Source organism: Gymnoscopelus microlampas, assembly GCF_963454915.1.
Source record: "Gymnoscopelus microlampas genome assembly, chromosome: 14".
NCBI classification, from domain to species: domain Eukaryota; kingdom Metazoa; phylum Chordata; class Actinopteri; order Myctophiformes; family Myctophidae; genus Gymnoscopelus; species Gymnoscopelus microlampas.
This window is the reverse complement of record NC_139951.1, coordinates 25,131,501-25,157,767: the sequence shown is the minus strand read 5'-3', so window position 1 is coordinate 25,157,767 and position 26,267 is coordinate 25,131,501. Positions and strand designations below refer to the sequence as shown.

The 26,267-nt window shown below is 43.6% G+C and overlaps 1 protein-coding gene across 8 annotated transcripts in view; it reads right to left on the bottom strand.

Annotated features, from left to right (window-relative positions):
- Positions 1–9,064: 9,064 nt before the first annotated feature.
- The window catches only part of trrap (transformation/transcription domain-associated protein), a 145,672-nt gene continuing 128,469 nt past the window's right edge, over positions 9,065–26,267 (bottom strand). For 7 of the 8 annotated variants that reach the window (XM_084078675.1, XM_084078678.1, XM_084078677.1 and 4 more), the window contains 6 exons: positions 22,296–22,521; positions 20,945–21,162; positions 18,248–18,432; positions 17,218–17,421; positions 13,215–13,409; positions 9,065–11,252 (listed from right to left, as the gene is read on the bottom strand). In XM_084078675.1, the coding sequence (XP_083934801.1) occupies positions 10,968–11,252; positions 13,215–13,409; positions 17,218–17,421; positions 18,248–18,432; positions 20,945–21,162; positions 22,296–22,521 (1,313 nt within the window). In that variant the 3' untranslated portion in view covers positions 9,065–10,967. The remainder of the gene's footprint in view (positions 11,253–13,214; positions 13,410–17,217; positions 17,422–18,247; positions 18,433–20,944; positions 21,163–22,295; positions 22,522–26,267) is intronic. The other variant, XR_014602266.1, reaches the window with a different exon arrangement.

Here is a 26,267-nt window from a genome sequence, read left to right as displayed (position 1 = left end):
ACGAACCCTATACCTAACCCTAACCCTAACCCTAACCGCACGCGGAAGCCACTAGTCGGAGTGGTGAGATGTCGGAATGGAGAGTGAACACCTGCAAGAACATACCAAATGAGCATTGCATGCCTGAGTAGAAGTAAAAGTATTGGAAATACTCAAGTAAAGTACAATTACCTCAACATTTTACTTAAGTACAGTACTCTCAATCTGCAGCAATCTCTGGGTTGAACCTCGTCGTTAGGTGCAACATAAACATACTGAAACAAAACAAGCAAAACAAAGTGAACTAAACAGATTCTGCAGAAACATCAGCGATACAGAAGGGGGTGGGGATGCAGAAGCTATCCAAAGCTCATTGGTGTTAATACTACAAGAAATTGGATTTTTTTAATTCGTGCAATTAGAACAATCTAGTAGGGTCCAGTCAGCAGCATGTAGAGCAATTACAGCCGTTTCCTATAATTGACCTAGATCAGGGGTCTTCAACGTTTTTCAGGCCAAGGACCCCTAATTGAGTGAGAGATGAAGCATGGACCCATGCACATTATAGTATAACATTGTGTTGCAGATTAAACATTTTTATAGATTTCATAGATAGCTTCATAGACTTGTTTGACAGCACTATCATCAGAGTATGTTGGATTCATGTTAATGTGTATTTTCAGACCTTTAAACCACAACGTCAATACTTAGTAAACGTGATCTTTCACTCTGTACTTAGTCTGCTTTTTTCCCCCTCTACACCAAACCTCTTTGCCGAAAATAGGCAATCTACAAGCTCACAACCAGTGGCGTCAATCTGTCTTGAGGCTGGGCGCGCGCGCGTTTTTGTTCAGGTTTTTCGCGGTTATTCCCCTTTTATTTCGCGGTTTTTCGTGGTTATTCCCCTTTTATTTCCGTTTTTTATAACTTTAATTCGGTATTAAAAAATGTACTCCATGAAGTGTATATGTGCGGCAAAAAGGAAACGTTGCAGGGGGGGCTTATTTAATTGTTTTAATATATATATATATATTATATATATTTTGTTATCAATTATCATCAACATTGGCCATCATCTTCAGTTTCAAAGTGCTTCTTCTTTTACTTTATTTCAGTTTTAGGGTTAGGGTTAGGTTAGGGTTGTGTTATTTAATTCTCATTTTTGCCTGATTTTACCGATTTATCATCAAAAATAAATAAATGAATCAAAATATATATATTTTTTGCTGAATCTATTGGGTGGGCCAGCTTTATACCCAGACCCACCCATGGCTGCATGATGAAAACAGAGCAAACAAATTAATGTTCTCTTACCCTGGCACAAAACATTTTCAGATGGGGGTCCATGGCTAAAATCAACATATTAAAATATTTTCAGAATAGCAGATCTACAAGCTCACAACACATACGTTGCAACGCTTGTGAGCTTGTAGATCGGCTATTTTCAAAAGTTTAAATAGGGCTGAAGTGGTTTATGTATGTTTTGTCAATTAAAATCAAGCTGCAAAGGCAAAGAAACATAGTAGGGCAAGTAGGCTAACTAAAGTTTTCAAATAATTGTAGTGGAGTAAAAGTAGGCTATAATATTTGCCTCTGAGATGCAGTGGAGTAGAAGTAAAGGTAATTGCAAATTGGAAATACTCCAGTCAAGTAAAAAATACCTTAAAATTATACTTGAGTAGCCTACATTACATGTACTTAGTTACTTTCCACCTGTCAGCATTAGATTGATTAATTACTTACTCACCTTCTGCAAAGATGACGAAAGAGAACACACTTTTGTTCCATAGGCATATTGTCTTGGTTTCAGAGAGCATGGTGGGGTAAATATGAACTTTTGCCCTAAAGTATTTATATTCCATAATGTCCGACGTTCACGTCTGTTGTTTACGTTTACTGATGGGACTCATGGGAGAACGGAGAACGGAGGCTTGACGCACGTCATCAAGGGGCCTTCGTGGAAATCTGTTTCCTTTCAAAATGATGCACATTTCAAAATAAGAGTTTTTTTTATCTATACTTGTAATGTTATAATTCCATATACGTTTTATTTTGATACATTCTACTGGAAATGGAAGTAGCCAGGTAGCCTAGTTGAAACTACAACGGTGTCTAACCCTATACCTCTATGTGTCTAACCGAGAGTTATACTTCTCCACCCAACGGTGTATAGCCGAACGGACCAAACCATTTTGGGATTTACAGGGGGGGGGGGGGGGGAATTAGTGTTTATTAGTGCATGTCATGATTTCAAAAGCGGGTTCGGATTCTATTAACTTAAATTAAAAAGTATTTTTTAATTATCCTAAATTACTTGGGGGGGGGGGTCCAATCTGACTTGGGGGGGTCCAATCTGGGGGGGTCCAATCTGACTTGGGGGGGTCCAATCTGAAGCTAGGGGGGGACAAAAAAAACCCGTACCCCCCGGGATTGACGCGCATGGTTCCAGGGACCCCCAGAATCAAAGATTTGAGTTAAAAATGTTCGCTTTAAAAATATATATATTCAAAGATTTGCACAAATGTAATCAATTTTTCAAAAATAGCAGATCTACAAGCTCATAGGGCGCTATGAGCTTGTAGATCTGCTATTTTTGAATAGCCAAAGCCAAGTGGTTAAAATGATTGCGACGCTATGTTAACTAATTTATCTAGGGACCCCCTGGTACCCCCCCAAGGACCACTGGTTGAGAACCACTGGTCTAGTTGACTCTCACCTGATGAAGGTCTGAGCGACCTAAACGTTGTACCTGCATTCAACTTTTGTGGCTGTAAGTGAAGACTCATACTACTTTATATCATGCAAAAACAGCCTATTCGAAGCGTTGTGAGATGTTTTATTTTCTGGATTACTAACCAATTAAAATCAATCCGTTCAAATAACGGTTGCACCCCTAAATAATACTCTGCTGTAGCATATTAGCAGCACACCAAGAAACTCGAGTGAACGATGAGCACGCGCCACGTGTCAGAATTGACAGGAACCATTCTGTTTCATTCGTGACCTTTAATTCTTTCCCGTCAGTCACAATATTTGACTGTAAAAGAGGAGATGAAACAAACAAGCTGAACTCCTTGGAGAGAAAACACCATTTAGGAAGCATTATCCCCACCCCCACCCCCACCCTCGTCGACTCCTCGGCTGCCAGATACGAGATACGCATCTGGGAATACAGATCGACACGTACCCTAATCTCCATTTGATGAATACTGTTTGTTTACAGGAAAGCACAAAAGCCCCGTCTCCACAACAAGGCTTGATCCAATGTGATATATAATTAGATGATGGGTATATGTAAGCCGAGTGGGAGGCTTATTCTTGGGCTTGACTGCTGCATTGAATTGGGACGGGAGGAGGGTAGCTGTGAGTGTGAGAGTGTGTGTGTGTATGTGTGTGTGTGTGTGTGTGTGTGTGGGGTACCTCTGTCAAGCCTTCTTGCAATGCAAAACAGAGCATGATGGCCTACCTGGCTGGTACGCCTCACTGTTCTCTACAACACAGACACGGCACAGCGTCGTTCGTGTCTATATGGTTCAGCAGGCTCAATGTTATGGCCATTGATCCATGCATAGAACTGTTGATCAGACAAGACGTGCGCACGCTCAAACGGCAATCTGCAGCATTCTGTAGCTTTCTCTCATGCACGTCTTTTCTACACTCCGAAGTTTGATTATCACTGGTCAAACGTACCGCATCTACATAAAACTGCCTAAAGGAATTTTTCATTGACACATTGGGTGCCAAAACCAAGATTCTCCGTGAAATCAATCTTTTTGTTTTTTCCCCAAGGGGGGGGCTAGCGCAGCTCTGGAATCACCCACGGTGACTCTGAGAAGGAAGGGACAGATCACAGATGGATCACCGTGCCAAAAAACCTGGCTCCCGTCCGCTCCCATTCTATCTTCTTGATAAAAACCTCTGCATCTCCTTAACTTTTTTACAGTGGGGAAAACGAGTCATTTTCGATGCGCGATCACTCCGCAATGGTGACTCGCGTGAGAGTTGTTATTGTCACAGATGGATCACCGTGCCAAAAAACCTGGCTCCCGTCCGCTCCCATTCTATCTTCTTGATAAAAACCTCTGCATCTCCTTAACTTTTTTACAGTGGGGAAAACGAGTCATTTTCGATGCGCGATCACTCCGCAATGGTGACTCGCGTGAGAGTTGTTATTGTTCCAGGCGTTAGCCAGGACCATCCATCGTCGTGCACGCATGCATTGTTTACATGCGGGTGCTCGCCGTGGAGTCTGCAGCTCTAAACAGCGCAGCGTTACAAACGGTGAGATCTCTGACACTCAACGTAATCTGTTTTAATAAAACTCTGGCAGCGAATGTGTTAAACCCAATCGGACGGGCAGATCGCAAACAAAACAAACCTCTCCTCTGCTGTCCTTTCCCAAGCCCTTCTCTGCACCCCCACCCCACCCTCCTTTCCCAAACCTCTGCGGAGAGAAGATGAGATCATGGGAGAAGGATGAAGGTTTTCATCATCCTCTTCTTGGCCCTTGCCAGGAAGCCGTTCCATGCAGCCTTTTTAGTGGTGTGTGTGTGTGTGTGTGTGTGTGTGTGTGTGTAGAGATGCAAGGAAGCTCTCTGCAAGCGAGAGCGGATGATCCTACAGCTCTAACACCTGCCAGGGCTGCCACTCCCACTGGGACACATCAATCACCTCCACTCCTCTCACATCAGATGGAGACAGAGAGGCGGGGGAGAGAGAGAGGAGAGAGGAAGAGGTGGAGGGAGTGATAGGAGAGGAGAGGAGAGGGGAGCTGCTGGCTGCAGATATTGCCTTCTCTCTCCTCTGATACTGTGTGATGCAACGCAGAGCTCTGGACTAAAGCTTTAAGTTATTGCACGCCATACATCGAAAAGTAACGGATTTACCGGGCAAGCGACGAGGCCGTGTGCCGAAGTGTAAATCAGGCTTTAAGTCCAACATGACTCTTCAGCAGGCAGGATACGAGGATCTCTACAATTAAGACAGTAGAGTCGGAGAGAAAGAAAAGATTGGCAGAGCATGAACAATTTTTTCCCTTTCCTTCATGAAGAGATTACACATTTCACCTATTTATATCACATATTTCATCTATTTCATCTCAAACCTGTGCCGACACCTGAGGCGTGAAATGGATGCCCTTTACTACTGGGGACTGTGAACAGAAACGACCTCAGTGTGTGTGTGTGTGTGTGTGTGTGTGTGTGTGTGTGTGTGTGTGTGTGTGTGTGTGTGTGTGTGTGTGTGTGTGCACACATGTCTGATCTTCTTTCAACGCGAAGCTGAAATGAAATCTCTAATGTGTTGGCCTATACACAACATGGATACCAAAGAGGTCTTTAAGTGCAAGGTAATGAGGGTGGCTGGGACTACGCAGTTTAGTCAAGTTACCCCCATCCCCCCGCCCATCTTTGACTGGGGGGAAATTATCAGTTTCGTTTCAGAAGTGAGCGAATGACAAATCAACCTTTAGAAATTACAGAGGGATACAGTGAACACTGTGAGCATGAGGCGCTTCAATACACAAAGGGACTTGAAGAGCAAAATATTGATATGGTGGTTTGAAAAAAGGTTTTAATATGTAAGTCCAAATCAAGCACATTCAAAGAAGCAATGGGCCTCATTGACCTAGCTCTGTGTACATTTTGAGTATTTTTTCAAAGTAAAATCTGAATCGATTCATGAAAGGGGGTGTAGAGCCTTGATTTGTGTGGATCACAGGTGCATCAATGATTAATCCAACCCGTTTGTAAATGAAAAGCGCTTTCCTGTGTGCCTCATTTGCATTGTTCCACGCCCGATTCAACGCCATATAAAAGGCAACTGGAAACATCCAACGTAGATCAGTGTGTTTTGCAAGCGAGTGCCTCGCACGCTGGCTCCACAGAACGTGAATGAAATATTGCTCATGTGTAAATGAAAAGAAAAAAGTTTCACATCACAGGACAAAATAATAGGCTAATATAAAACATGGCAGGATATTATATAAGCCTATTCTACTGAAGAATTGCTCAACTTTGCTGAGGTAGAGAAGAAAAAGAAGATGACACTAGAATCCAATGCCGATCGCGCTACCCGACAGATTATGGATTGCTTTATATTGATCACTGAGCTGAAAGCATTTCTTTTTATCCCACGATTTTTGTAACCCTTTTTCACCCGGTGCCAATTATCTAAGTGATCCTGGGTGCTACACTCCCCCCGCCAGCCTAGGGAGCCCAGAGCCCATCTCATGCCTCCTTCAATGCATGAGAGCCAACTGAGCTTCTTGTCACCCGACAGGGGGGAGTTTCCCCGGTTGGACGTAGCGCGTGGAAGGAGCAGTTCCTTTCCCCTCCATCAGGCGCCCTGGCTGTCATGGGGGAGGCGCTATAGCGACCAGGATTACTGCATGTTTTTGTGACGGTATTAACTACCCTAGGAGACACGGGGAGAACATGCAAACTCCACACAGAGGGAAAGCATATCTTATCATACATCGGGACTTGGGAATGGACAGATTTCATCCAGACTGCATCTTCATCAGACGGTAAGACTTGTAGACTTGAAAATCGGTTTGCCGATACGCCCAGACATGTTTTTTCTTTTATATGTTATGACAAATGTTAGGCGTATTAACATTTTATTTGAGGTTTGGCATTATTGTAATCGATTTTGCCTGAAGAATAAGGCATTCTAATATCAGCTACGCATTAATAGTTGGACGTTGGATCAGACTGTTCGTATTTGTGCATACAGTATAAAATCTGTGCGTAGCGTACCCAGGCTTAGTGAATCAGGCCCTTTGTCTTTCAGTTGCCTCACAGTTTCCACCAAGAAAACCCTTGCAGTTCAATAACCATACTTTTTTATAATACAATAAAACAATAATCGTATTTGTAACATGGACTGATCTGGGGGACAATCATCACTACACACCCTACTGAATCTTTGCCTTAAGTGTTCCTTCTCTACCAGCCAAACTTGTGAACCAGTGTATATATCTAACAGGGCAATTTGTATGCCCTATTCATCTGTTTGGATAAGGAAGACAGCGAGGTAAAAAAATAGTGCAAATCCATTAAGAAAGGGAGTAGATTTGTGTGTGTGTGTGTGTGTGTGTGTGTGTGTGTGTGTGTGCGCGCGTGGTTGGGCAGAGTGTAAATACATCCAAAGTAAGTGAGGAGAGCTGTGTATTAGAGAGAGAGAGAGAAGGAGAAAGGAGTATGCATAAATGCATTAAGGAGGAAAAGAGAGTGGGGGATGCTGTGTGTGTTCAATCTGCCGAGAGGTGAACAATGATATAACCTTTGTTTATGAGGGTGGGCGGCCGGCTGACAGTGTGTGTAAGTCACCGATGGCCCGGCCACTCCGAGATGTACTGACGCACATTAATCAAGCCGACAGGAGGAGGGAGGCTTCCATACAACTCCCCAGGGCTTTTTTTTACAGAGAGAGAGAGAGAAGGGAGAGGCTTGGGGAGGGAAGGTAATGACCTCGGTGTTATTCCACCTCCATGGTGCCTTAACAGTAACACTGCTTTCACTTCACTAGATCACACTTCTTTGGGAAAGGTGTATGAATTTTGAACACTAATTAATCAATAATGGGAAGAGTTTTCATTCTAAACGAGATATTAAACACCAATTACCCAATGTGACAAAGAAATGGTACCTTTGCACCAGTAAAAAACATGAGGTTTGGGCAGCGTTTGGTTTAACCCATTAAGACCTGTAACGCATCGGTGTCATTTTTTGATTTGAGCTAAAAAGCATTATTTTACACTTTGGCTATTTTTGAAAATTTGTGAAAACTTGTGCAAACCTTTGAATGTATACATTTTTAAAGCGAACATTTGTAACTCAAATCTTTGCTTCTGGGGGGTCCCTGGAACAAAATGTTTTGTGATGGGGTCCGCAGCCAAATACATATACAGTTTGGGGTCCTTGACATTAAAACGTTTCAAAACCACTGACATAACAAGAAAAAGTTTTTTCAAAAAACTTAGGATTTAGAAGACATTTTGTAGAATCGGAACCTCAGGCCTTAATGGGTTTAAGCAGGGATAAAGTTCCTACCCACCACCATGGATACTGGGGTATGAATCCTCCATGGCTTACCATGTTCATGAGGGGAAAGCCGATTGGGGAGGAGGGGGATCTCTGTCACTGGACTAGCGAATCCTACAGGTTGGTCAAGGTGCCTGTACAGCAAGGGGGGGAAAAAACAAGAAGAATAGCGTGTTCATCTGCACGTGTTACGTCCAGTGGTGTAAAGTAACTAAGTACATTTACTCAAGTACTGTACTTAAGTACAATTTTGAGGTACTTCTACTTTACTGGAGTATTTCCAATTGTCTATACTTCTACTCCACTACATCTCAGAGGCAAATTGTACTTTTCTTTTTACCACTACAATTATTTGAAAACTTTAGTTACTTTGAAGATATACATTATTATATTATAAAACATACATTTACCACTTTAGCCCTATTTTATACCTAGGCTATTTGAAAATAGCCGATCTACAAGCTCACAACACGTCGCATCGCGACGCGTTGTGAGCTTGAAGATCTGCTATTTTCAAACATTTTTGTACTTTTACTTTCGGTACTTTAAGTACATTTTGATACTAATAATGTTGCACTTTTACCTGTAACAGTACTTCTAAATTGCAGTATTGATACTTTTACTTAAGTAAAACATTTGAGTACTTTTTCCACCACTGGTTATGTCCTCCTGGTGAAACTGCACTGTCAGGTGAAAAGAAGTGGCTGGCGACATTGTGTCTATTGTGGGAAAGCCGATTGGAGAGGAGGGGGATCTCTGTCACTGGACTAGCGAATCCTACAAGTTGGTCAAGGTGCCTGTACAGCAGGGGGGCAAAAAACAAGAAGAATAGCGTGTTCATCTGCACTGTCAGGTGAAAAGAAGTGGCTGGTAACATTGTGTCTATTGGAGGACACAAGTGGTTGTTTACACCCTCCCCAAGAACGAACAGTAGGGGTCAGCAGTGGCAGGCACTACAGGTGGGAATTGGCCTAAAACTACAAAAAAAAAACATTTTCAACAAAAAACAAACAAACACATGAGCAGGGCATTCTTGGAACTCTCATAAAAAGATCATTTTTTACTATAAAACAAAATGCATATTTACAAGGCAAGAGGTAACAATCCTGTGGTTGGCAAAAAAACACTGTACCTTTACAAAAATGGAGGAAAATGCGTACAAAAATGGCTCAGGGAAGTCAAGTCATATCTGCCTAAGTATACATACAGCTTATTACAGTGTCACTCGCCTGCATCAACCCTGAAGTCTCACTTTTTTTTGCAAGTCTTAATAAAAGACAAAAACAAAGCAAAACAATAACATCAACAACCTTTAAATCAAACCTTTGGGCACTAAGATGTGCGAAGAAAAAATTCCAACGTAAAAATGGGTTTGAGAGCAAGTTCCTGTCCAACACAGTGCAGGCAGTGGATAGAAAAAATAATCATACAGCATTATCTGATATTCACAGGACATTATTCTACATTCTTTAGGGGGATGATGATACAAAAAAGGTCAGCTAAATAATAATATTCACTTTTTAAATACAAAAAAATCAATCCCAAGAAAAATTACGAAAAGTTTCTGAGAAATCCTTTGATAAACCTCTGAGAAAAAAAAAGAAAAACGTATTGTAAGCTCTTATAAGCAGGAGCAAACTTCTGTAGAGATCGATGGTCAATAACCAATTAACGGGAACATTTTTCAAACATCAACTTAAACTGCTCCGTTGTTGTAAAACGGGTGAAAATACAATTTGCGGTACAGAGAGAGCACAGATAGGAACTGTACCGCCGCGTTCGCACGCACGACATTGCAACATTCCCTATAAATGGAGATGATACAAATATGGTGTTGGCAATGACAACCATGTCACACGTTAACCCTTTAAGACCGGGAACGGTCTCTCTTTGGGCTATTCAAAAATAGCAGATCTACAAGCTCATAGCGCCGCACTCGAGCTTGTAGATCTGCTATTTTTTGAAAAATCGTGAAAATTCGTGGCAAAGTCTTGGATTGTATATTTTTTTAAGCAAACATTTGTAAAATATTTAGTTCCAGGAACCCCCAGAAGCAAAGATTTGAGTTACAAATGTCTGCCAAATAAAAAATAAAAAAAATCAAATATTTGCACAACTTTTCATGATTTAAAAAAAAATAGCAGATCTACAAGCTCATAGCGCGGCACTCGGTGCCGCGCTATGAGCTTGTATATCTGCTATTTTTGAATAGCCCAAAGACATGTAAAAATGACACACAGATGCTGCGTTCCCGGTCTTAAAGGGTTAAACAGAGTGAGAAGTGAATGCGGCTCATATGGAACTGGTGGGACATCATGGAGGGGGAAGTAGCTTCCTGTCATTTATACGTGTGTGTGTGTGTGTGTGTGTGTGTGTGTGTGTATAAATGACAAGAAGCTACCGTCTATCTACAGTATATACATACTATATGTACTATACTGTATATAAGTTGAGTTTGATGATGACAACCTGGAGGAATGTCATGGTCAGTCCAAACTGTACTGTGTGTGGAGATCAGAGCATGATGTGACATTAGGGAGCGCTATTCAACCACGGAGCTGGCAACCGGCCGCAGTGAGGCACATTTGTTTCGCCTCACCTTTGAGTTCACACACTATTTGCATAGCGTCCCTTCTCAGGCAATTTCTTTTGCACTCTACTTTCGAGGTCTTATGCTCATCATTTCTTCACTCTGCGTTCTGGGGTTTTCTCTCTGTGTGTTGTTCAGGCTGGAATAGTGCAAGACGTGCCGTCGTTATCTTTCCCGTGGGCAGATCTAATCTAATGTCTCTTTCTCTGGCTATTCAAAAACAGCAGATCTACAAGCTCGTAGCGCGGCACCGAGTGCCGCGCTACGAGCTTGTAGATCTGCTATTTTGGAAAAATCGAGAAAATCTAATGTCTCTTTCTCTCCCTTTGTCCCATTCCGTTGGTTGGTTCTTCTCACAGCCAGGGATGCCAGGCGGGGTCCATGCGACACAGGTTGTCCAGGCTGTTGGCCGCGGCCACCAGCGTGTTCACTTTGCTCTCGCCGCCCTCGAACTGGGCCAGGTTGTGGAGGCGGGTCATGATGGCCGTGACGGCCTTCTGGACGAGCGAGACGAGCTGCTGGGAGTCCATGTTCTCCGGCTGGCCGGCCGGGGACAGCGGCATGGACGTGTCCTCCTGGGTCTTCTTGTGCCAGGCGATGATCTCGTCGCGGAGCACCGCCTTCAGGATGCCGTCCACCTACACGGGGAGAGACGAAGGGGAGAGAGAAGTCAGGAAAGCGAGGAGGAGAGGCAGGCTGGCATTTTAATTGGCGGTTTCGTCGGTGTTGAAGCGCTGTAGATAAAAAACCTCACACTTGGTGTAAAATTATGGCCAATCTAAAACATACACATTAAGCAAAGTTGTTAACTTTAATTCGGGGGGTGTAAATTCTCCCTATGGTAACTTTCTCAGCCTTGTTAGCAGCTCGTTACGAAGGGCAAAGAGCTGAAATATACCAACATCTAAACCAAGAAGGGGCGTCTAGACTAGCAATCACCACCTAACTGTATACACACTGTCCTCTTCCCTTTGCTTTAAGTGTTCATTTGGTTTCGGGCTTCACTATATTTGAATGTGTGAATCATACATGTCTGTCTTGTTTGTGCGCCTCTCTCTGCGATCCAGTTCCTTGGCAACGTGCATCCATTTTGCTGCACCGCAAGAAATGGTGGCCCCTGGGATATGGTTTCTGGCTAGACTGACAGGACTGACGCTTTTCTTTATTTGAGTTTTCAACTCCCCCCTCCTGGTCCATCCACATCACTCCATCTCAAAGTACAGGGGAGGCCTATACATAGACGCCACAGGCCTGTGATTATGGCCCCGTTTTGGATACACAAGCAAAACCCTCCCACGGCTCACATATTGATTGTGTTTGTTTTTGTTTAGCTGTTTCCTAAGTGAGCTTCCTCTCCAGGGTTTACCTCTGTATGGTTGAACACCAAAACAACGGGTTTGGAGAAGTTTACAGTGCAAAAGCCAAACATTTCAGTCACGCCAAGTACTAACACAGAGAGAGCTCCTCGTTGGAATACTCCAATTAAATATTCAGAGAAGGCAGTGGTGTGTGTTTGTTCCCATGCAAGACGGACTGGACCTCACATTTTGTTACTGTAAACACAACCCCACAAACACCAACATTAACGCGGCTCATTTGCAGTTCTTTACAAAATACTTCAAAACTGATGAAACTGTCGCTGTTTTAGACTCACTTGCGGTGCCTGTGTAGGTAGCACATGGTTCAAGAGTGCATATTTTAAAGTCACATTTAAAAGAAGCTTTTATAGCCGAATTTGCACCAGGCCCATGCATGTGTTGTGTATTGGTTTATTTTAAACAATTTACACAAATGGTTCAATTTTTTTATTATGAAACACTGCACCCCCTAGTGAAGGATTTGGGATTTATCCTGCAAGGTTTGTGATGACTGGCCCAACAGTTGTTGACTCTGGTCTATTTATGTGCTGAGCCATGCCATTTTGAATTCATTGGTTAATATCGTCAAAACTCAATAAGATATATGTAGATATGTAAGATATATATAGCTGTACATCAGTTCAAGAAACTGTATATATTTGTATACAGTGGACTCATGGTGATTCACTCATGGATTTATGTCATTTCTAAGTTAAATGACCTATAATAATTGGGGTCATATTTGTTGTGCAAATAATGCACACAACTTCCAATCATTGGTGAAAATGTCATCTCTTTACCATCTCACAGGAATTTGCTAAAACGCAGCAGAATCAGAAAAGTAAGCACAAAATATGGGGTTTCAACCCTTTATCTCAATAAGACTAATAAATGGTGCAATTGATTTATTTTGTGAAATAGTGCATTTATATGGCGCCTTCATCCAAAGTGCTTTACAATGTGCATTTCATTCACAAACATTCACACACCGATGGCGGACGCAACCATGCAAGGCACCACCAACCTGTCATCAGGAGAAGACAGGGATTAAGTGTCTTGCTAAAGGACACTTAAGAGAGGAACTCAGGAGGATCCAGGGGATCGAACCAGGAACCTTCCGATTCCAAGACGCCGGCCACTCTACCTCCTGAGCCAGTGCCGTAGGACATTTCTGGCTTTTAAGTGGCCCTGCTGTGGCAGCTTTCCATATTAAGCACAAGAACTCTCTGCAGATGAACTGACCTTGAAGTTGGGTTGTGCGAAGCAACGCGCCACGGCAATCATGGAGGCGGTCAGCGGGCCCGAGACGCCGATGGTGGTCAGGAACTCCGAGATGTTGGGCGTCAGGCGGAACGGGACCGGCCTGTTGGCGTCCAGGTCTCCTGTGGCGTCGTTGATGTCAAAGCGGAAGTAGGAGACGTTCAACTTGCCAGTGTCCTGGAGAGAAGAGAGAGAGCGGTATGAATATAATGCTATTATTTATTTTATTGTGTGTTTCGTCCATCATCTATCAATTTAGCATGACTACTAAGTTAAGTCATTGTTTAACAAAGGTTGTTCTAAAGGCAGTCTAAAAGGATGAAATATTGCCAAATACTACCATTATTAATTAAATTTAAAATGGAAACTTGCGACTTAAAACACCCTGTATTTGTTTTTAAACACTTTATACATGTTAAATAGTCCTGGCTGAAAACATGTACAAATTCTGGTAACTATATTTTCCTGAATTGTGGAGTAAGGCCACTTGCAAATTATGGAAACTTGGCAATTAATATTATCATTCAAATTTGGCTGGTTGGTTAACCCATTTAGCCCGGGAACCCCTATACGTAACTATACCTTTCAATCCGGGAAGTCTTTTTGGGTTATTATTGCTATGTACAGTATATAGCAACGTACATTTGAATAAATATTTGAAGTTTTTCATAAAACTTAGGTCAGGATTTAGAAGGTGTTTTTAGAATCGGCCTCAGGTCCAAAAGGGTTAATAACACATTATTCTCTGATGTGATTAACTTCAGAATACATATTACTTATATTATTATTTACAGCCACTTTAAACTTAAACATTGAATTGGGAATTTGTAAGTACTTTGAAAATACTGATGTTTAAATAACATTTCAACCACCAACAAAACAATAAATGTTATCAAAATCCCAACAAACATTCCTTTAAATTCCATTCCCCATTGTCCTCTGTTGGGCTGTATTAGTCATATACCCGAAAATGATTAAGTCTCCACAACAGCAGAACAACAACTACAAAATGGCCACCGGTATCGATCCAGGTTGCCCCAGATGCAGTAAAACGTCTGACCGTCAGCGGGACATCTCTAATCCGCCACTCACACCTCTTTCTCGGCTCTCATCTCTCCTCTAGGCTCTCTGTCCCCAGTGAGTTAAGTATATACAGCCCCAGTTTCATCTTTACGCCTGCGTTTATGTGCAATAGGGCCCGTGCACGAGCAGCCATTCCAGGGAGATAAGCTCCTCTCATATGAAAAGGTGAGTGGGTCTGACAGCTTTATAGCGGTGCATTTCATTCCATCTCTCTCTCTCTCTCTCTCCCTTCTGTCTCTCGCAGTAATTTTCTTCTCCAGGCCCAGGACCCCTTCTCTTCTCCTCTCTCCTCTCTCACCGTCTTAAACCTCCCTCCCTCCTCTCTATCAGCTGCTTCTCTGGGCCCCGATGTCTCCTCCTACTGTATGCTCTCCCTCTCTCCTTCTCACCCTTTCTCTCTTCTTCCATTCATCCCCTTCCTCTCTCCATTCTCTCTTCTTCCATTCATCCCCTTCCTCTCTCTATTCACCGTTCCCTCACTACCTCTCCACCAAGATTATAATAGTTTGGGATTTTTCATTTTAGTTGACTTTTAGTTCGTTTAGATTTTTTTTTTCTAATTCAGTTAGTGTGAATTGTTTTTATTAGTTTTTATTTATTTTTGATAATGCTAATAGTTTTAGTTAGCTTTTATTAGTTTTAGTTTTAGTAATACTTTTGGCCCTTTTCAATCCTGCACCAAATAAACAAATAAGTCAGATGCCAGATTGAAAAGGGCCAGAGTAAGGTATTGTGTAATAAAAACAGATACAGTAGCATTTAAAAGAAAATATTCAGTTACAGATTAAGCTTATAAATAAATTGACAAATAGAAAACTAAGGGCATTTTGTCATCATTTCAGTTAGTTTGAAACTGTATTGTGTGTTTACAAAACTAACTTAGTTAGTTATAGTTTCTTCTCTTTTTTTCTAGTTTTTTTTTTTTTATATATTTTTTTTATTTTAGTTTTTGTTGTTTCATTAGTTTTTGTTAATTATAATAACCTTGCTCTCCACTCCATTCTTTGTCTCTTGTACGGCAGGGGTCGAAATGTGACCATTTTGGTTGCCAAATTGTATCTGTGCAACCTCAATCTTTTTTTCACATACTGTACGCTAGTACACTCAGTATGTGCCTTGTGAGCTGTACGTACTCTGTATGGTCTCTGATATGGCGAAAGGCATAAGCAGTGGTGGCCTACCATGCGTACACCAATCAATAATAAAAATTATAAATTGGTGCTCCTTACATTTTGGTGGGTGTTCTGACATGTTTGCCAGTGCTACCAAGTAAAAAAAAAAAAAAGATTACCAAGTAAAACACCCAAAATACATTTTTGATCTACAGTAAGAGCCAACAAGTGAGTGCCAGCCTGCCTGCACCCAAGGTGCTCAATCTCTATGAAGGAAAAGACAAGTATAGAAAGAATCAATCACTATAATTATTAAGGTGAGCATCAATAAGGTCTGCACACAGGGCCCCACCTGTAAAAACCTCACAAAACCACCTATAGTATGTCCATTTTGGTCTGGTGGAGGAGCACCATGTTATAGTTTATGCCGGTGTCCTGTCCTTGTACACCCTCTGCATGTACTTTAGAGAGAGAGTATGTGTGTGTGTGTGTGTGTGTGTGTGTGTGTGTGTGTGTGTGTGTGTGTGTGTGTGTGTGTGTGTGTGTGTGTGTGTGTGTGTGTGTGTGTGTGTACATTCTCCGTACTATAATCCTTGTGTGTCTAATGGGATCTGCGGAGTGGAACAGGCAGAGAGGGGGCTTAATGCTGCCGCTTAGCTGCCCAGAGGAACGCCTGTCAGCAAAGGCCGATTAGGATCAGAGGGGAGGGGTGGCCGACCGACACAATCATCTTTAATAATGACTTGGAGAAAGCTGTCTGCACACACATGGATGGACACACGGACACACGGACACACACGCACGAATGCTGTAAAAGTAACAGACACTCCGTTTTGTCCCTCTCTCTCACACACACGGGGAATAGGGCAAACAGACCCCCCCCCATCTCTCTCTTGCCCCTCTTTTTACACACGTGCCCGCAGCCTCTTCAAATTGAAACGTTTTTGATAGCTGTAGAGCACAGGGGCCTGAATATAAGGGGCTGTCAAAACATCCTTCTCATTTGACAGCGGCTGGCTGACTGATAGGCCCACTGTGAATGTCACAGGGGAGGATGGTAATTCATATGGCCAGATATGGAGAGGGGTAACTGTGATCTCTTAATGCATCTATGAGGTGGTATACAGATTGAATTAGCCCCTGTGACATAGATCACACTCGCCCTTGACCGAGAGTCAAATAAGGGTGCGCGTGCAAAAGTCTGTGAGAGTGTGTTGTGTGTGCGTGTGTGCATGCACTATACAGTGATTCTTTTTGCTTCCAAAATGATCAGAATTCGAGTTAATGTAGTTTCGCTGAAGTGGAAAGTAGTTTGAGATGTTGAATATTCAGGTTAAATTCAGTAAATAGAGCACCTAAGTAAATAGAATTCTGTTCTGGCTCGTCTATGTAACGTTAATCACGCAAGCCTTGTCTGTGAATGTGTGTGTGTGCATACACAAACACACACACACACACACACACACACCAGGTACAGTTCTACCATCCATATCGCCTGCCAGGTAGGACAACTCTCCTAACCTCTTTGTGGTCCACGTAGGACACAGCTGGTGGCTGTCCTAGACATGTCCCCACACACACACACACAGACAAAACTGTGCCATCTGCAGTACCTCAGGGCTCAGCGTGTTTCCATCAACTAAGGATCAAAGACTTGTCCTTATGCTCCAGGTTAAATCTATGAACCTTGACTATGATTCAAATAATTATCTGTGTGTGTGTGTGTGTGTGTGTGGGTGGACGTGGACGTGCGTGTGTGCACGTACGTACGTGCGTGCGTGTGTACGCACCTGTGCTATCTGCAGCATCTCTGGGTTGAGCCTGTTGAGGTGCAGCATGAACTCGGCCAGGCCGATCAGGGCCAGCTGGATGGTGAACATCTTCCTGAAGGTCCAGTAGTCGGTGGCGTTGGGGAAGGTGTGGAGGGCCCACTCCTTCAACATGCTCCGAGGCACCATGTTTCCCTGCACCTCCTTCAGGATGTCCCGAAGGACCTGGGAGGGAGGAAGGGAGGGAGGGAGGGTTTTTTCCAATTATTTATTCAACCACTGAAAATTGGAAACAACACAATCAATAATTGCTTATTTTCATTAAGCAGAAATAGGTTTATCCAGGATGGTTGTGTGATGGCTGTTGTATTAGTATATGTGTTGTTTGTATTCTTGTTTGCTTTTTTATTGTGAAGCACAGGATACAAATTTACATTTTCCGTTCAAGCATAATGGATTGCTTCCTTTTTTTCTCCAAAAACAAACAGACACACACACAAAATGAACAGGTACAATACAAATAATACAATGTCAAAATGCACATTTTCTTATAACAATAACAACTTATATTCACAACCAAGGCTGCCTTTATATTCCAAATGTGTAGACTCAAACCTAAACAAAAAACGAAAGGACACCCACCGCCTCCCTTTGTTTGCTTTAATTTGAGGATAGTTCGTGTTTTTGTTCTTGTGATTTCTCACTCTTGACAAAGAAATTGAGAAATATGCATTTTAAATAATAATAATTGATATGATAAATGCTCATCTTATCTTAACAGACATCTTGAAATTGCTTAATGTTCACCCAACAGTCGAAAACAGACATACAACTTATAATATGAAAAAAGACAAGCACTCACATTTTGGTAAACATGTAAATAGCGCAAATATTTTTTTGTTTATTTTTAACATGATATAACACTAAACGTAAAAATATTTGGTCTACTTTTTGTCAGAAGGATTAATCATTCAACCTCTAGTTTCAAGGGACAGGAAGATCCCTTGAAAGGTGCTCGTGTGATGCTAGGTGAAAGTGTATTTGTATGTACCTGATGGCTGGCCTGCGTGCCTCTGGCCTGCACCGTGGCCAGGCGGTCGTAGTAGCGCGAGATGGGGTTGTCGTGTTCGATGCCCTTCTTGGCACACCGCTGCTTGTAGATCTCCACCAGGGACAGAGAGGAGGGGTTATCCTCCACCAGCCTCATCTGCGGGGACACGGCCACCACCCGCGGCACTGGAAAAGACAATTACCATGTTACCTCCAATTACCAACAGGGACATTATAGCACGGGTGACCTAAATACAGATGGACAGAGGGAGAACCAGTCATTTGGTGGAGGTTGGGTCACTTCATATAAAATTCATTACATTGACCATAAATACATGCCTTTTCTTTTTTTTTGCACTGATGTGACCCATGACCTCAACACTGGCTTTATTACTTTTTCTCTCTATTCCATCTTTTTCAAAAATGGAATAAAACACCTTAACCCTGGGATCCCAACGTTGGACATTATAGCTGAACATTCAAAACAAATAAAAGACAAAATAGCACATCTTCGAGCTCAACTTTTTTTCTTAATTTTGATCCCTTGATTTTGTAACCCATTTTTTTCCACCCAGTGCCAATTGCCTGTAATCATGGGCGCTACACTCCCTCTGCCAGGCTAGGGAGAGCCGAGCTCATTCCTCCTTCAATGCATGAGAGCTAGCAAGCCGCTTCTTATCACCCGACAGGGGTTCCCTGGTTAGACGTAGCGTGTGGAAGGAACACGTTATTCCAACCAGTTCCTTTCCCCTCCATCACAACTTCTTACAATGCGATGGATTGTGAGATTATAAATCGGCTAATTTCACCATTTTTCATTCGACTAAGTACATTATACAGGGCTCAAGTAGTTAACTCTGCTCTATTCTACTCACGGACTTCCTCTTACCCAAGCAGAAATGGCCACCACTAACGCTACGCTGTACAGATTTAGAGGCAACAAGGTAAGTTTGGAAGAGTACAAAATGCCTGCTGGATAGTTATTTTTCTCGAGTGGAGGTTAGAGGGACGAAGAGAAGAGACAAAATAGGTTGGAGAGAGGCGAGAGAGAGAGAGAGGGGGTGGGGGGAGACAGGGGGCAGGATGGACAGAAGGAAGGATGGGGTTGGAGAAAGGTGAAAAATAAACAACCAACCAAGCAACTCTGTGACATTAGCAGAGTAAACAGTGGCCTACACTCGCCAAAAGTCTGATGTTACCACACAGTCGACCGCACGTCATAAACCTACAACCAAAGTATACTCTAGAGGGGTGAGCGAGGTTGTGGAGTTGTGAAATAGCTACAATAATGAGGTACTATCATTCAGCAACCAAGGCCCCCCGGGAGGTCAAAAGGGGGGTGAGGGGTGGGGGGGGGGCAAACCCACCCCGGCGAGACACGACCACTTGGGACGTGCAATCAAAACAGTCTAAACATTTACATAACGCCGGGCACCCAGAGGATCCTCCATCCACACCAGACCTTACAGTCGGGAGGGGGAGGAAATGGGTCGGACGGGACCAGCTGAATTCCCCATCCATATTTCCTCTAAAACAAAGCAATCAAGGGCAGGGAAGAGAGTAAAAAAGAGGGAGTGGGCAAACATCTGGGTTGGAGGCAAACCTCTGGGGTGGGGGGGGCAGGGGAGGAAATTGGGAAGAGGTACTTGAAAGATAAAAAGAAATTGTATGTGAGAGAGAGGGAACATTTTGAGAAGAACAATGCGGGGCGAGGCGAGCGACAATTGCTCTCGGTACACAACGACATGAGGAGGTCACACCGTGAGTCACCTTTTCATCTCCAAGGATACAGAGCCCTGGGCAAACACACGAGGCACAGATGAGAACGTGTGAAATGAGAAAGGAACAGAGAGAGAGAGAGGGAAGACAGATGGAAAAAACAAAGAAAGAAAGAGTAAAAACATCTGAAAAAACAAGACAGGCTCTAATAACGGCGTGGCTCCCCTGTGGATCTCTGCCGTCATGCTGACGACAGAAGACTTGCCAAAACAGAGGGACGGCTGGATGGTAGATCTGAGATTATTGTTAGATTGAAAAAAAAAAGAATTCACACACACAAACAAAACTGAAAACATATTTGGGGATTTACTTCCTGGCAGCGAGCACAAGAAATTTGGCACAGACTGGAGTAGTGGTTTGCGAGATTAAGACACACACGGATGGACGGACACAAGGACACACAAAATTGCTGGGATACAGACACTCTTATAAAAAGGACACAGAGAGAGAGAGAGACAGAGAGAGAGGAGCAAAAACAATAGGCTCTATGCACAGCAGCCATATTGGAAAGAAATTGGGCCTCTTCTTACTTCCTTCACAGGTGTTACCAATGATACTAATGCATGTTGGCTCACTAGAAATACTCCATTTTGTTTCCCAAATGGCCCCTTATGGTGGGTGTGTAACTACAAATGGAACCAAATGGGTCCATTTGGTTCCATTTGTACACTCTCAGAGTTACGTCCTTGAAAATAAGACAACCACTATGCCACACTAACTGGAACAAAGCCTTAATTAGTATCATTGGTAACACCTGTGAAGGAAGAAAGGAAGGGGCTCAATTCATTCCTAATATGGCTGCTGTGCATAGAGCCTATTGACAAAGAGACAGACGGAGAGAGACGATCAAACCAATCACCCGGCCACGTCCCCCCCCCCCACCCCCCCCCCCACAGTTTTTTTCCAGGGGTATAGTTACCTGTAAAGAACAGGTGTCTCTTTGTGGTCTCTTTCCTCTTCTCCAGACAGGGGTTGAGGAGTCTCAGTAGCTGCAGGACCCTCTCCTCGCGCCGCGACTCCGTCAGGCAGGCGTCGTTCATCACCAGGTAAGGGTAGATCTTGCCGTTGTGGCCGCGGATGTAGAGGCGCCGCGCCGCCGTGTTGTGCTTCTGGACGATCTCCACCCTGGGCATGAACCTGGTAAGAAAAAGAGAAAAAGAGAGAGCGTGAGAGAGAGAAGGGAAGGGAAGGGGGGTCAATTACCAGCTGAAGGCATTACATCTCCAGAGACTCATTAGATACTGTGCCTTATTGTTAATAATAACCAATAACTAATCTTATAATATTCATCATCATCATCCAATAACTACAATTTTAGGATTACATTTTTATTTCAACATTTTATTGGAGGATAAACCCCTTGAGACGCATCATCTCGTTTTGGAGGGAGTCCTCCGAATAATTGAAATCTGTTACAATATATCGTAACTGTTCAGTTACAGATGTGCCACTTCAAAACTTCACACGTTACTGTTCTTTCCCTGAAAGTCCCCTGAAAATGCATTTTTTTCCTCCCTTTTCTGCCCTTAAAATGCACTGTTTTGCCCCTGAAAAGAAGTTGTCACTACACACCCCCGTTTTTCCCTTCAACAGACATCCATATACATGAGAACAAAAGAATGTGTGTTTAAGAAGGTGTCAGACTCATTATGAGGCGAAAGGTGATTTGACCAGTTGCTCAAATTAATTAGCATCATAAAAGCAGTGATCATCAAAATAATTCAGCATTTTAAATGCCCTTCTTTGTCCCTCTTATTGCCCTGGGAATCCCCTGAAAATTTACTGTCTTGGCGATGGCAGGACATGTGAAGTTTTGAAGTGGCACATCTGTACTGTATATTGTATTTTCAACATTGCTACTGTGCGTTTTTACACAAGTCATGTGCACAAGTACGTTTCCGAGCATGCTTGTTCTGTAAAACCTTCTAGAAACAAGACTTACGAGTCTAAATGCCCAGCTACAGTGGCAGCCCTAGAGGCTTTTAAAACAAATCTACTACGTTATTAGATATCTTGCCCGCAACGGTTTAGCTTGAGGGTGATGCTAAGGAGATCATAAATCAAATGACTCCAGCCTAACTTAGTGGCAACATAACAGGACACTTTTATATTATTAATAGGTAACCAATGACTGTGCGTCACTATTTTAACTGTCATGGACAAAAATGTCATAAATACAATGCTGCTAGCAGTTGTGTAGCATGTCATAGTTGACAGTGTTGAACCTTGAACCAAAGGCCTGGCCGAGTGCATGTACAGTATTTGTGTACCTGGCGATCTTGATGTAGTAGTGTGTGGGCTTGGGCATGAGGAACTCCCCGGGGATCTCCACCTCGGCAGTCTGAGCCGAGAAGTTGCTGAGGAAGCGGCACTTCTCCTCGATGAGGAAGAACTTGGGAAGCTGCTTGGTCTTGGCTTCCAGGATCTTGATCCACTTCTTCAGCTTGGAGATGAGGTTGTGGAGCTTCATGGAGCCTGGCACACTGAAGTCAAAGTCTGGGGAAAGGGGTGGGGGTCAAAGGTTAACAACAGGGCAAACTGCAGCTGTATATTATCTGTAATGCAGGGGTCTTCAATAGGGGGTCCTCAGAGCTACTATAGGGGGTCCGCCAAATCTTTGTGTGATAGGATTTCGTTTTTTTACATTAACCACTTGAACCCTAGAATTCCTTTTCTGAGGGGGGAACATTAGCCGAAAATAGCAGATCTACAAGCTCTGCTATTTTGCAAGGTGTAGAGGGAAAAAAGAGCAGACTAAGTGAAAAATAACCTTTAATCTGAAACACAATTTTATACAATATAGAGTAGGGGGTCCCTGCTTCATCTCTCTCTCAGTTAGGGGGTCCTTGGCCTGAAAACGTTGAAGACCCCTGCTGTAATGGTTTACTTTGGAAAAAAATATATGAAAATAGCTGCTCTCTGATGGAGAACAACCTGATGGTTACAGTGGCAGTATGAAGATGGCTAGTTCCTCGGACTGGCTTAAATAAAATCTTAGCACCCTCTGCAACTACCCAAAGGAGTGGCTGGTCAATGTCGAGCATGGCACTGAACTAGGTGAGGTGCTCTCACGTTGTTATTACGCAGCAAATGCTTGGGGGTATAACTGCCACACACACTTACACCTGGGGAGCTGACCAGTACAATTGCTGTTGTTGTACTGCCGGCCGCTAAGCAGCTCTACTGAAGCAGAGGGCGTGCCTCGCACCAGGGCACTTCAAAGAATAAGTAATTCAGTTATTCAGGCTGGCAGCACAATGACAATTCTTCCCCTCCTTTATACTTGAAACTCTCACATGGAAACGGCGCTGATAAAAATCAAGAGCTACGAAGACGAGAGACTCGCAGGATTAAATTCCTGATGCAAGTCACAACCCATAATGCAGCTAACATATTGTGATGAGCTGCAGCAATAACAGCGGAAGAGGGGAAAATGGAGCCAGGTGGCTTTCTATTTTAGAATAAAGCCCCCAGGACATCTCTGTGACATAGGCGTGCGTGTGTGTGCGAACACACACACACACGCACCTTCAGCTTCCATTTCTGCAAAGCCCAGTTGTGTCGTCTGTTATAATGAAGTCGTAGAAACGGCACTATGTAAAAAGGCCGTGCTTCTTCAAACATTTTCCACAGCTCCCAGAGTGTGCCCTTCTCTAATACATTAAATAAGCCCTTTAAAGCAGCCAATGTACTTTTGTGTGTGTGTGTGTGTGTGTGTGTGTGTGTGTGTGTGGGGGGGTGTAATATGCCTGCCCATATTTCACCAGCCACGAGAGCACAAGAGAGAGAGGGGAGTGTGGTATTGAAATGGTCTTGGGAAATTTGCAAACTGGCAACAATTCAGGAACATAAAAGTGTATATGAACTACAAATAGAATAACCTAGGCATAGCTCCAGACCCCCAGGGCTATGAGCCTCTGCAATACCGTCCTTCCTCTCAACAGTGCAGTCAAGAGTTATGCGAACTATACGTTACAATTGATATATAGAATGTAAAAAATTACATCTCAAAATGCAGTGAATATGTTAACAGTACCATGTGATAATTAGGACAAATATAGGCTAATAGATTTCATTTTTCCTTCTAGCTTAGATTAAATTAAATCCTCTTAGTCCTTGCTTTGGGGATCTTCTCCTCTCTGCCTGCCTATCCCCCTTTCAACTTACATAGCTTTCAGCACAGCATTCCTGCCAGCTTTCTCATCCTTGACTCTTTCCTCTGTCCACCTCCTAACGGCATCACCTCCCACAGTGTGCGCAGTGTTGCTGCTGATAGCCCTTATAAACCCTGTGCTTACTCTAATGGTGCTGGGCTCAGGTCCAGGGCTGTTGCACTTGACATTTACATTATGAGCCATTACACCTACCCAGTAGTGTCCCACTGTCCTCCCCCCGGCCGTGCAGTCAACAGGGGTCAGGTAAGAGAGACACAAAAAGTGAGACCGTGTGCCACGATTGCTCAGACATGCTCACTCACAGGCTTTAAGTGTGCACTAATGCCTACGTGTCTCCCGCACATACACTCACACACACACACACCCATGCATCCCTCATTAACAGCTCCCTGTTGCTGCTCTCATACCTAATCTAAGAGATTCTGGTCCATGCCTGGCTGAGGGAAACGGGCAGGAGTATATATATGTGCGTGTCTGTGAGGCAGAGTACATTATAGCCAGCGAGAGAGAAGAGGAGAAGTATCAGCGCGGAGGATGTTATTTTCAGCCCCCGACTCTGACCTCCACGCTCTCAGCTAGCGGGGGAGGTGGAACTTTGCTGAGGAGAGCGAGAGAGAGCAGGATGGTAGAAAACTATCTCGGTTGCTCTTTGACCTGTGAATGGGCTTGACGGTGGAAGGGTCATCATCTGCACCGCATCGTTGGACCAATGATCTGGACGTGGGCTACTTCTATAGGGACTATTCTCTCTCTGATGTTTATTTCTGTGTGTGTACTCTTGAACTTCTGTCTTTGTGAGGTCCGTGTGGACACAAAGGATAGAGGAAAAAATATTGAGAAACAATATTTTGGTCCTTCAATTCTATGAGGCTTTTTTTAAAGACGTTGGGTTAGGGCACAGTTTTAGGCTTAGGTTAAGGGTCAAAGTAGCTTTGTAGAAGTGAGTTTAGGAGTTTAAAAGGTTAAAGGATTTAATAATTCAGTGAAATGTCCTCAGAGACTGGACCAGCGCGCAGGACAGTGCTTGAGGTACTTTACTATGCTTTTCAATGAACGCAAACCTAATATTTGGGGGCTACTGTCTCCTCCCCTCCCCTATGTTGCTACGTTTGCCATGGTGGGGAGGCTTGTATGCCTCGATGACCCTGGGGGCTACACTGGCAGGGGTCAAATCCCTGGCAGGTTCAACCAAGCCGGGGCAGGTTTCAGGGTAGAGGTTCAGTAGCAGGCTGGCTTCCGCAAGGACAGATCTCGTATAGACCAGATTGCCACAAAGCGCATCATCCTGGAGCAGTCACTAGAGTGGAACTCACCGCTATACATGAACTTCATCGACTACGAGAAGGCTTTCGATAGCTTGGACAGGGAGACCCTCTGGAAGCTTCTCAGACACTACGGAGTGCCAGAGAAGCAACGTGATCAAAAACAAGGGAATGACCTGCAGGGTGATCCATGAGGGCCAACTCACCAACGCTTTCTGCATACAGACGGGAGTGAGGCAGGGGTGCTTGCTTGCTATCGCCATGCTTGTTCCTGCTGACAATGGATTGGGTAATGAAGCAATCCACAGCAGACAAGAAAAATTATCTGGACTTTGCGGACGACCTGGCCCTTCTCTTTCACACCCAACGGCAGGTGCAGAAAAAGACCAGCACCATTGCAGCCAACTCAGCTCGCCTTGGTGTTAAACATCCACAGAGGGAAGAGCAAAGTCCTGAGAGTACAACTCTGCCGGCACCTCATCCATCATGCTGTGAAGGCGAAGCACTGGAGGAGGTTGACGAGTTCACCTACCCTGGCAGCATTGTCAACAAGCAGGTTGGAACAGATGCTGATGTGAGAGTGAGGATTGGCGAGGCCAGGGTAGCTTACCTCCAACTAAAAAAAACATCTGGAGTGGAAAAGACCTGGCCATCATAACAAAGATAAGGATCTTTAAGGCCAACGTGAAGTCAGTCCGACTCTATGGTACTGAGACATGGAGGACCACTGCAAACACTACAAAACACAATCCAGTCATTCATCAACACCTGTCTGCGACGAATCCTCCAGATCCGCCGGCCTTAA